Genomic DNA, 12,174 nt, shown 5'->3' on the forward strand with positions numbered 1-12,174 from the left:
AAACATTCCTTTGATGAGGACAAGCATTGGAGGAAACACCTTTCGACTTATGCAGTTGACAGCTGCAGTTGCGATGGTATGGCCTCCGCTCAATCTCCATGTCCTGCATTGATAAGCATCCATCGAAAACACACCGAACCATCATCTCTACTGCTCCACTGCCCATTCTCTCCTCCCTCTTGCCCTTTTCTGAGTTCCCTGTGAGTGTGTGAACTTGATTGTTTTGAAATGCATTGAATGGATTCTGAAGCATTTATAAAGAGCAGGGGAAAGTTTACTGAGTGGGAATGTGGGTGGAATCAAGAGAGAGCAGTTACCCAACAAAGACATGCAATCGATTTTCCCAAGGAGGTTTCAGATTCTGACTCTGGTGCCTCATTAAAGCTCAGAGAGAGAAGAGAAGAGAGTAGGTTGGCTTCACTTTGGCTTGTCCTGTTCAGGCTTGGCTCTCAAATGGCTTCATTTAGCTTGGATTCTTCTATTTTGCTTGCTTTAAGAACTCATTTTAGAGTGGGGTTTTAACATAGGTTACTCCGGAGTATCTTTCCAACTACCTTGTAAGTTAAGAAGGACTGCAAATTTGTGGTGCTTATTTCTAAGCAAAGAATCTGGTAAAGTGTGAGGTCACTTAATCACCCTCTTTGTCTCACTAAGCACTTTTTAAGATGTAACATATATAATAATGTTTCTTAACAATGTTCCCCCTTGATCATGATGTTGGTGGTCATTTTTATATTGTTTCATAGTTGGTTTTTCTTATTCTTGTTGAAGCACTTTTCGGTGCTGGAGTTCTTGTTGGTGAGTAATTGAATGTGTAATATATATATATAGATGCTAAGAGCAATGCTAAATGGCATCTCATATCCTTTTAAAATTGATACAGCTTTTAAAATTACTATTAAATTTGTGATAAATTAATATTAGATTTTGATCTAATGATGATTTTAAAAGACGTATCAATTTTAGAAAGATACAAGAGAAACATGAATCTTCCTTTTATCAAATATAAACCTTCCCCTCTTGTAGTCTTTTGGAGAAACCTTTGCAGAAACCCTCCCCTCTTTCTTATAAAATTTTCTTAGAAAGAATTGTAAGTTTAACAAGTGTGAAGATGGGAATCGAAACAGACTGGCATACGATATATTAACGTTGGTTGTTTGTACTCTTTGTCAAACTTAACTCTCACACATGCATGCATTCACAGCATTGATTAGATGTTTGCTCACTCTGTCACAATTTGCATCTTTTAATGCGATCGATCAAATCAGCTCTAGTAGTAAGCAAACAAAATTATTGGTAAAATGTAATGATTAAATTCACTTTTTCTTATTAATGTAAACTTTCAAGATAACATAGTATTAGAATATATATTTTTTTTTTTTCAAGTAATTTTTTTGGAATAACCGGTGATTTATAAAAAAATATGCATTCTTTGGAAGCCAATGTTGTTGGCAGCATATGTCCCATTCTACTCTCAGAGTTTGTTTTCTATATTACAGAGGGAAATGAGGAAAATGGGATTCAGTATCTATGTCATCATTTTCTCTGTTTGAGCAACACATTGTTACTTGAGATTTTTAATTGAACCATTTGAATAGAAAGTTAAATGATTTTAATATGGACTTTATTTAGCGTTTTTTTGTCTGGATACGTTAGCAGCCTGGTTATTGATGCCTTGCTTTGAAAAAAGAAGGCTATTTTGGATTCCAACTTAATTAGTACAAAGCGAGTACTTCAAAATGGTTTCATTTGGAACTTAAAATAGTTTATTTGTGTGTGGGACGGTGCTCAAGTGCTTTCTGTGCTTTGATACAACCTTTAGTCATTCTTGAAAATCGGCCTGTAAGAGGGTATGAAGATATATAGTATCCAAGAACTTAATTATATACACAAACTTATACTAAGGGCTTGTTTAGATGTGCGTTTAAGAGGCTTAAAAGTGTGTTTAACGCTCAAAAAGTTCATTTGAAACAAAAAGTACCTGTTTGGTAAAAAAAAATTGAAAACGCTTTTAAGGGACCAAAAAACATAAAAATGGCCAAAATGCACTTTAGGAAAAGCTTAAAAATGAAGCTTTTGACCAAACTTTTTTTTTTTTTTTACTTAAAAGCTCTATTTCTCAAATGCAATCTCAAATATACTTTAAGACATTTTAATCTAACTTATACTTCACATTTTTTCCTGACTTGACCACTAAGCCACATCAACTTATTTTATCTAGTACTCAATGAGCTCTATCCGATTTTATAATTGATATAGTAGATATTTCTGATATCAAATTGTAAAACTTTCAAATAAAACTCACTCCTAAAAACCACCGGTTTGCATCAAATAACTTACATACATGTTATAGAATTTACATATTATAAAGACAAATGTGAACGAGTCACATCACAAATGAATAGCCCTACAAAGATATGCCACGTTTCGCCATTGTGGGGGAAACAAGAAATACTGTAATTACGTGGAGAACTATCCCTCTTTCCATTTGACAGAAAATTGTAGGAATTAATTTGAAGAGAGAACCGAGGTGGTTTTACACAGAGAGAGAGAGAGAGAGAGGTTCCTGCATTTACCTTGTTCTTGTTCTTCTCTCATTGAGAAGTTATTGGTAAATGTCAACGTACCCCTTTTTCTAGTTAATTTTTTTTTTTTAAATAAACACACACACACACACACACATATATATATATATAACCCCAATTTTTTAATTAGAGAAAAAAGTAGTAGAAAACAATGTATACATAAAACTTGGCAGAATGTACAGGGTTGAAGGTAGAAGAAGAAACCGGTGCACTCATTTCTCAGAGCATTGTCTTGATAAACAGAGAAACAGAGATATAAAATAGCTTCTCAGTTCCTAACCATGTCAAGCCTCTGGAGAAGTTTGTCATCTTCTCTATTATTTCTGTTTGACAAGTCAACGAGAAGAGAAGGTTGAGAAGAGGATTTGGTAGCTGATATGGACAAGGAACAACAATCTGTCCATGCATGTTTCTTGGGGAACGAAATATTATTCCTTTGATGATGAGAAGAAGAAACATCCTTCAACTTATGCAGAGCGCAGCTGCAGTTGCGGTGATATGGCCTCCGCTCAATCTCCATGTCGTGCATTGATAAGCTTCCTTCAAAGATACACCGAAGCATCATGTCGGCTGCTCCAGCTGCCATCCTCTCTCTCTCTCTCTCTCTCTCTCTCTTCCCTTCTTTTGAATAATATTCTCTCTCTGTGTTTGAAACTTTTGCATGCTTTCTGAAGCTTGCGTTTATATAGAGCATATTGCAGGGGGGGGGGGGGGGGGGGGGGGGGGGGTGTGATCAATGGGTGGTGATACTCTAGAGAGAAAAGTTTTGTGCTCATGCTACATGACCTAGACAAACATTTTCCTCGAATATTGGTCTCTGAATTTTCGAGAGAGAGAGAGTAGGAATTGTTTGGCTTGACTTTTGTATGTAGTGCAGTAGTGGGGTTTTAGGTTTCTAGCATAGAATACTCCGAAAATGTTTATAAACCTAACTTGTTAAAGGATTTAAGGATACCCTTTTTGTTGTTATGTGTGTTCAGGTGACTAGCTCTTTCTAATTATGCAAACATATGCATTTTGATTAAGGTGTAGAAATAGGGTGAGAAATTTGAATTATTAAGATGAAGGTTGTGGAAATAGCTAGGGTGAAAATGATCTATGAAATATCCTAAGTTTTATATATCATATGGATTAGGTAAAGTTGATCAATTTGAAAGCTGATTACGCCTTGTTTGGGATTGCATTTGAGATGTCTAAAAGTGCTTTTAACATTCAAAAAGTCTATTTGAAAAAAAGAAAAAAAAATACTCATTTGGTAAAAAAAATTAAAAATGCTAGCTTTTAAGAATCTAAAAAGCTTAAAAATAATATAAAAAAAAAAAACAATTTTAACAAAAGCTTAAAAATAAAGTTTTTGCTCAAAAGTAATTACAAACAACTCTTAAGGCTTATTTGGGATTGCGTTTGATGAGTTTAAAAATACTTTTTACACTCAAAAAGTCCGTTGAATAAAAAATTACTCTAAGAAAAAATTTCAATTAATTCAATATTTATTAGGTTAAAACTTGCTGTCACGAAGGCCGCAAAATCTGGTTGTATATTTATGTGAATTAATGTTAATGTATTGAAACTTTTGCATGCTTTCCTGACGCATATATTAATGAGTTGTAGTTAGCGGTGGGGAGAAATCTAGAAGACGAGGTGTTTGTGGTAATGCTTCAGCGTACAATTCAAGAATTTTGTGGCCCTCTTGACTAACTCTACGGAGTGGAGGTTTACCAAACTTTTACATGTAGGTGGGTGACCCTTCCCATGCAAATTAAGATCTTGGTTTAAAAATTCTTTTACCTTCTTTCACCTCCTCACCTTCGTCTTCTTCTCTCTCCCGCTCTCTGTGATTGAAAGGCAATAGAAGGAAATGGGTTTAGAACAAAATGGGTTTTGCAAGGTAGACGGTGTTAAGCGTGTTAAATCTCAACCTTTGTTTTTTTTTTTTTCTATTTAATCTCAACCATTGAGAGATATAACAGCATACGTGCGGTAGTTTTGAACTACCGCACCTAAGCCTGATCCAACTGTAATCGTTTAATGCAAGAAGAAATTCCTATTAATTTTTCTTTAGGCAACGTTTGATAGATAGAAATAGGTTGAATGATTATTCTTGTGTTGTTACCAAAATGATTTTATTCATCTACTTCAGGTTCTAATTAGTCTAAATGATTGGCAACCTATATAATAAGACCATCTTTTGGCCGGTTGGTATAGTAGAACACATCTCCTACAAGGAGATTATTATATATATTAAAATAGTTTTTGTTAAACTACAACTTTTAGGTAATTAAAATAAAGATAATTACTAAAGGTAAAAGGTTGTCTCATTTCATCAAAAGTTGTCACCCGTGATTGAAGGAAATCACGTCAGATTGTGGATTAGGGTTTTGGTCCGGCCATCAGTCACAACTTTAATGTGAGAGAAAGATAGGTTAAAAACTTTATTCATCTGTGAATTAGAATTTAGGCAACCAAACGACGCCTCGTTTTTAGAGGCATCATTTTACTTGTTAAGCAAGTAAAATGACACTAAACCAACCGTTGATGAATTGCATTTTTTTTTTGTAATATATATATATATTGTGACCGTTTTAAGATTCTATAAATTCACCAACATTCGATCTTGGTTTCAATCCTTGAGTTCTTCATCTCAAATAAGCATTAGATTCAATTAATATTTTTAATGAAGCACCTAACTCCCTTTTTTTTGACATCCCCGAACAGGTTCTTTCAATGATTTATGATATATGATATATGATATAATACGTATACTTTGACTCCACAATCTGAGTTTCTGAGGCAAGAAAATATCGACCACATTAACTTTTAGTTATTTGTACGGGCAAGTAATTTGTAGGGATATGAATTGATATAAATTTTTAGCAATTTGTTGCTCAGATTGGTAGTAAGTTGAGTAGTAAATGTGAAAGAGCTTAAATTGTATAAGACTTGGCTATGACCTGACGGAATAGGAGGGCGAGTTGCTCGAGACTTGTTCAAACAAGTAGGTCTCTTATAAGAATTTTCTCATATTTATTGATCAAATTACTAACTGCTAGCATTAGTAATTCAGACCTATTGTTATTATTATTATTATTTTCTTTTGTACCAAAGATTCAATAGGTACGTTGCAATGTTATATATATATATATATATATATATATATATATAAGAATATGTTCTCTGCATCCGTTTACCCTAAAATTACAATTCACATTCGCATATATCGTTAGTGGTTTTGCTATAACCACATCCATGAAATCCGAATGTAATTAGGTGAATAGTAGTTAGTAACGATTTGCGGTTAATAACCACCCACTTGTACAGTTCTAAATAAGATCCTTTGCCGACATGGGTTTGATATTAATGTATATACATGATAATATAATCGAATTCAAAAAAAACAATTTCACAGTCACGTCCGTCCTTCCCACCGTCCCATGTGGCCAGCTTAGCAACACCATGGTATATGTATAGAGGAGTTCTTTATTCATAATAATATAAAAAATAAAAGAAAAAGTCCTTTTATATATTTAATTAAGAAGACGGATTGGGAATCAACAAACGTCTCTTTTTCTTTGTATCTTTTTTTATTTCAACCTACTTTATTTATTCTTTTTCCCGAGCCGACCACAGCAAAAAAGGGACCGACCACACATGCCAATGGATCATATCCAGCAAGGCAGCAAGGATATACGTGCAAGCTATTAATTTGAGGAATACATTCCTGAAGGACTGATTATACAATTATGGGGCCCTTTATAAACTAAATCTAGGTGAAATTACGGGTAATTGAGTATTAGGTTTGGGTTATATCGATACATAGGTATAAGGCTATATGAATTAATTTTAATTTAATTCATTTAATTAAACGGGTCAAATTTTTTAACCTCAACTCTCTAATTTCATATTGGATTCACGGTCACGTCAAAAATTGTCAGCCATAAATGTCACGTGTCTAGTTTGATTCATTTAATTAAACGGTGTCCGACCCTCAATCCTAACTCGCTAATTTTGTGTTGCATGCGTTTATGTCGGATTCACGGGAGATCAAGATTAGCAATTGAATGGAACTTAATCCAAGGCCAGAAATCCATAATTTACAGAATTTAATATTTGGGTTCGCCATTTTTTGAACTTATCGTGAAGGCTAGGAATTGACACACATAAGTTGAAATTGGATTCAAAACAAAACATATCCGCTGAAGACAAATGTAAGCTTGATACTCAGTTTCTTCCCAAATGAAATGAAAATGAAGCCCAAAGATTCTTGAAATTTTCTTGACACAATAAGAAGGGATTAATATATATATACATATATATTTGCTGCATCTTATTTACACAGTAACAGGGATGAAAGGATTTCATTCAAATCATTTCATCCAATAATACATAACCCATTTTGATTATAGGGTCTATAAACCCAAACTGGCATCGATCGATCAAAAAAGTTTACAACCACACAAAAACCAAAATAGTCTTACAGAAATCAGTGGTCACAAATCTTAATTATCCGCCCAACAAATTATTCAAAATATATGAATAATTGCTAAAGGAAAAAAAAAAAAAAAAAAAGGTTCAAATCTTGAATAATGAAACATACTCTTCCTCCTCATCACAAAAACCCAAGTGAGGCGGCGGCCCAGCCGCAGCCCCGACCACAGCCGGCGAAGAAGATGGGGACGAGTGGTTAGAAGCCGCAGCCGCCGCATGCAATGCCAAGGAGCCCTCGCTCCACGACCGCCTTATTGGATATGATATGTTCTTTTTGCACCTGGCTGGCAATGCATGGGGGCTTCCTTTACGTGACTTATCGTGGAGTGCACAGCCACAGTTGCGGTGGTATGGGCGGCGCTCGATCCCGGTGTCACAGCCGGAAATACAGACACATCTGAATAGCCCGTCGGCGGCTCCGCTGGCCATGTCCAGATGATCAGTAGTACCGGCTTAATTCTCTGAATGTTCAAAGTCTTTGAGGCCAACGGAGATCGGTGAGGATTTATAGAAGTAGTTATATGTCGACACATATGTGCTGCAAAGTTTAAGGAGGTGGGGTCAAACGTTTGTTAGCAACAAAGCGGCATATGCGGCATTTACGCGTTGGAGAAGCCGTAGCCTGCGCATTGGTCGACCACAGGTCCACAAATGATGTCATAGTCATAGACCAAGTAAAATATCTTTCATTACAATTCACAAACGATGCTAATTGGCCTCGTGCATGCATGAGAGAGAGAGAGAGACAGCTAAGAGTTAGGAGAGAAAAATGGGGAGAGAGAAAAAAAAGTGTGGAGTTACCAACACGATTCTCATAGCCTCTTAGGTTGCCCCTAAAGCAAACATTTTTTGACTAAATATTTGCATAAAATGGTGAAAATATTCTTGAAGTTATCGGATGGGAGTTAACTTCTTTTACTTTGTTTAATGTTTAGTGGGAAATGAGGGCATTCACTAGAAAAATTATGGACTAGGATTCTTTAATTAGCTAGTGGAATATAATCCTTGAGAATTCGAGTAGAAAATAAGAGAGAGTGGGGATCGACATTTCGATGTGTAACACCTTGATTCCATATATATTGAAGTCTATATAGAGTGGATGATTTCGAAAGATACTCATAGGAGTATTAAATCTCATATTTCTTACTTACTATGTGAAGCTAGACTTTATAAGTTGTTCTAGAGAAGTTTCAAATTTATAACGACTTAGAAAAAATGCTAGCCACATCTATGTTATTTTTGTTTAGAGTGATAGCACAGATGTAACTAACACTTTTTTCTAGGTTGTTATAAATGATATCAGAGTTACCTAAAAATGTCATGTAGTACTAGAGCACTGCAAAATGTCAAGGGTCTAAGGTGGTTTATAAGGACACTTCAAATGGGTAGTTTATAAAGACACTCATACGTGCGACTAAATTGCACATTGGTTTCTAACTATGTGAGACTAATTTTTATAAGTGATTCGGGGAAGCTTCAAATTAACTAATCATTTTGGAGTAATAGTATATGTGTGGCTTCAGGGGCGGACCCACGTTGTGTGTTGGGGGGACGAATGTCCCCCCAAAAGTTTTTTCAACCCCTCTTATTAGGGGCTTAGAAAAAAAATAACCCACATATTAGAGGTTTTCCACAATGAGCATCCCCCAATATTTAATATTTGTCCCCCCAAAACCTTTTTGTATATATTTTTACTCAACTGATTCTCTTTGGACTCTATTTGTTTCCAGCCTCTGCTCCTTTGCAGCGTTCAAGACAGAAGTGAATGACAATCCTTCTTCTCCTTCTCTTTTTCTCCCCATTCAATATTCATTTTACTTCTTGAAATTTAGGGAATTAATTTAATTTCTTAGGTTATAGTGTAAGGAATAACACAATATAATGATGTTGTAATTTGACTTCCTTACCTTCAACGTAGGTAGATATAACAAATGTAGTTACACTCCGTTTACAAGAAATGACACTACAAACTTGAATTTAAACATTTACATTTGAATGTAGATATTTATTAGCAGAGTAGTTTTATCTGTATTCTTATATGTTTCTGATGGTTGATTCACATTTGGATTCGTTTGTTTTGAAAAATTAATTTGTAATAAAACTGCAACGTCTTTTGTCCTTTGAAAATCATCCAACTTAATTCCTTATCTTTTTTTTTTCTTCTAAAGAATATAAACGCACGCAGCAATGCAGCATAGGCAGATATATATATTTTTTCCTTGAAAAATCATCAAACTTAATTTCTTACCTGTTTCATCTTCTAAGAACATAAACAACTGAGTTGTTGACCATAAGCACAACTCCATAATGCTAAATTACTTTTGTTGGCACCCTGGCATATAAACGAATGAACCTGGGGATCATGCGGTGTAAATACTCTTCTCAATGATTCAAAAATCTCATAAGTTCAACCCCTCATTATTATCACCGCTCATGTCTACGTAAGTTCGTCCCCCCAAATAACAAATCCTGGTTCCGCCCCTGTGTGGCTTGTGCTTTTTCATGGGTCGTTACACAATATATTCGAATAGGTGGACCGGTTGCACCCACCTATCTCATTAGTCTCCTAGATTCCTTGGAACTTGGGTGGGAATTCTTAGGATCGATCTAGAAACTTAGAAGGAATGTGACAATCTGCGACGACAAGATACTCCTGGCTCATGATCTATATGCAGAAATGATTCATAGTTCTTGCCATTATGAGAAGATACCATGGGATTGTGGATGTTTTTTTGGAGAAGATTGTTATAGGGATCATAAACGGATTGAGTAATGCTATATATATATATATATATATATATATATATATATATATATATATATCCCACATTCATCTCGCGATCACTAGAATAATGTGATACTATATGGGCATCAATCTTTTGATAAGCCATTGTTAAAAAAAAATATATAAATAAGAGTTAATAGACACAGCCTCTTAATGTAAAGTATTTAGCATTACTCTAAACAAATTAAATTTGTGTCATGTTTTGGGTTTGGCCTAGTGCATTAAGTAATTCATTTATTTGAACATTCAATGGAAAAAATCTAAAGATAAAACTTTGTGTTCGATGTTACATGCATGGATCGAGATCCTCTTTATTTTAAATAAAATATCGATGATTTATTTCATGGTTTGGATTAAAGTATTGATTAAATAATTAAATTTACATTTTTCATATAAGTTTAAGCTTTTAGAAAAATTAGTAATTTAACATGGTATCATAGCCAAAGGTCTTGAATTTGAACACTGACTCCGTTAATTCATCCATTTAAATTAAGTATTCCACATGTTATGCGTCACCTATTAAAAAAAAGTTTGAGCTCATACATGATACACGCTTTTAGAAAAAAGTGGTACTGATTTAACACTAGCTAATATTCATACCATGGAAAGCGGACTACCTAACATATATATTTCAAGAGGTGTTGAGAATATATATATGATTGGTATATATATATATATATTGCTTCTGATCAAGAAGAAAGAAGAGAAATAAATTTTAATGGGGTAACTTCTGTTGGAGAGATATTGGTGACTTATATAAAACGAAGAACATATGCATTAAGAGGAAAGATGGGAAGAGTGCTGCAATGCTTGTAGGAAAAAAAAAAAAAAAAAAAAAAAGCATCTCTACCAATATACATATACCTTTTCTCTTTGGGTAACGAAAGCAAAGGTCATTGAATCACTGCAATGTTCTTTCCTCTACCAGATTCCATACCAACTACACCTAAATCGGATTGAGTATTGAAAAGAGGAAAGAAAATTGCAGTGACTCAATGACCTTTGCTTTCGTTACTCAATGTCTCAAGGATTTTAGTTATCTTTACTTTAAAAAAAAAAAAAAAATGGAGTTACTGATCACGACAACTTTTTTCTTGTGCTAAGCACATAAGATCATAATTGTTAAATTACTATTTATTTATTTATTTATTTTTAAGAGAGACTTAATACGCGACATGTTTAACTTAAATTCTCTTAAACAAAAATCACCAAAGACTAGGTTCATAATGAGAGAGATAGGAGCTAATATTGCTAAAGTTATATTTGTTGATTTTAAGGGATATTGAATCGACCACATGAACATTATGCATCTAATTAAGTACTAGTTGAGCTTGAGTGATATTACTAGCAACTAATAGGATCAATACAAAAGAACTATTTGAGATCCTTTTTCAAGGCTCCAGTACACTCACCTAGGACGTCACTCATTAGGGTTGACATCCCTTATTTTATTAGGTTGTCTGAATAACGGTGAAATTTGGAAAGTTCGGCATGACCTAATTGTCCTAGCATGTGGGTCTCGCATATTTGATTGCTTAGAGGCTACTCGAATTTTTGTGTTATTCTTGGCAGTCTAATAACTGAAGATTCGTCTCTAATGGATAGCTCAATCGGTAATGGACCATGCTTGTAAAGTAGAGGTTATTAGTTCGAATCCTCTCTTCTCTTGTGTGGATATGTCAAAATTTTAGACAGTTCATTCAAAATGAATTGTCTGAATTTAGCACGTAAGCCTTCAATTTTTTATTTTTATTTAAAAAAACAAAAGAAAAATAAGTAAATTGGAGTGGTCTACAATCCCTTTAAGGGTGGGCCGACCACTGTTTTACCCTTTAAAAGGTGGAAAATCCAATGGGCCCAAGTCCAGTTTGCCCTGTAGTTAAGAAATGGGCCAAATCCAGCTTATGCTTTTTTCTTTACTAGTTTGAATAAATATGGACTCAAACTGAAAGGCCCATTTAGTGATTAGACTCGACTAGATCGATTAGTCCTTGTCGTGCAAAACAAGACATCAAGAGTTGACAGTTGAGTCTATAAAAGCAAATGATTTCCTTTTAAGTTGGTTTTGATGATTTATTATTATTTTTTTAAAAAATTTATTAATTTGACATACATTTAAAGAATAAAGTTTTTCTTTAAACTATATATGGGCGGTTAAAGATTTTTTTTAACCACCTTCAAAAGCGATAATAACCGCCCACCTTTTCACCTTTAGATGTTGTATGAATTTAGGTGTATCATAAGTAAAAGGTAAATTTTTCTTAACCACCTTCAAAAATGGTAATAACCGTCCACTTTTTCACCTCTAAATATATCATA

General features: G+C 34.2%; 1 protein-coding gene across 1 annotated transcript; it reads right to left on the reverse strand.

The window, feature by feature from the left end:
* Positions 1-6,870: 6,870 nt before the first annotated feature.
* Positions 6,871-7,554, reverse strand: LOC132184091 (uncharacterized). Its single transcript, XM_059597582.2, has one exon. The coding sequence runs from the start codon at positions 7,497-7,499 to the stop codon at positions 7,155-7,157; it is 345 nt and encodes a 114-aa protein (XP_059453565.1). The 5' UTR covers positions 7,500-7,554; the 3' UTR covers positions 6,871-7,154.
* Positions 7,555-12,174: the final 4,620 nt, after the last annotated feature.

Source organism: Corylus avellana, chromosome 7 (genome assembly GCF_965113065.1).
Source record: "Corylus avellana chromosome 7, dhCorAvel1.hap1.2, whole genome shotgun sequence".
Lineage (NCBI taxonomy): Eukaryota > Viridiplantae > Streptophyta > Magnoliopsida > Fagales > Betulaceae > Corylus > Corylus avellana.

What these genes read in the sequence shown, in the direction of transcription:
- LOC132184091 (XM_059597582.2), bottom strand. Translation starts at nt 7,499, where the DNA reads ATGGCCAGCGGAGCCGCCGACGGGCTATTCAGATGTGTCTGTATTTCC.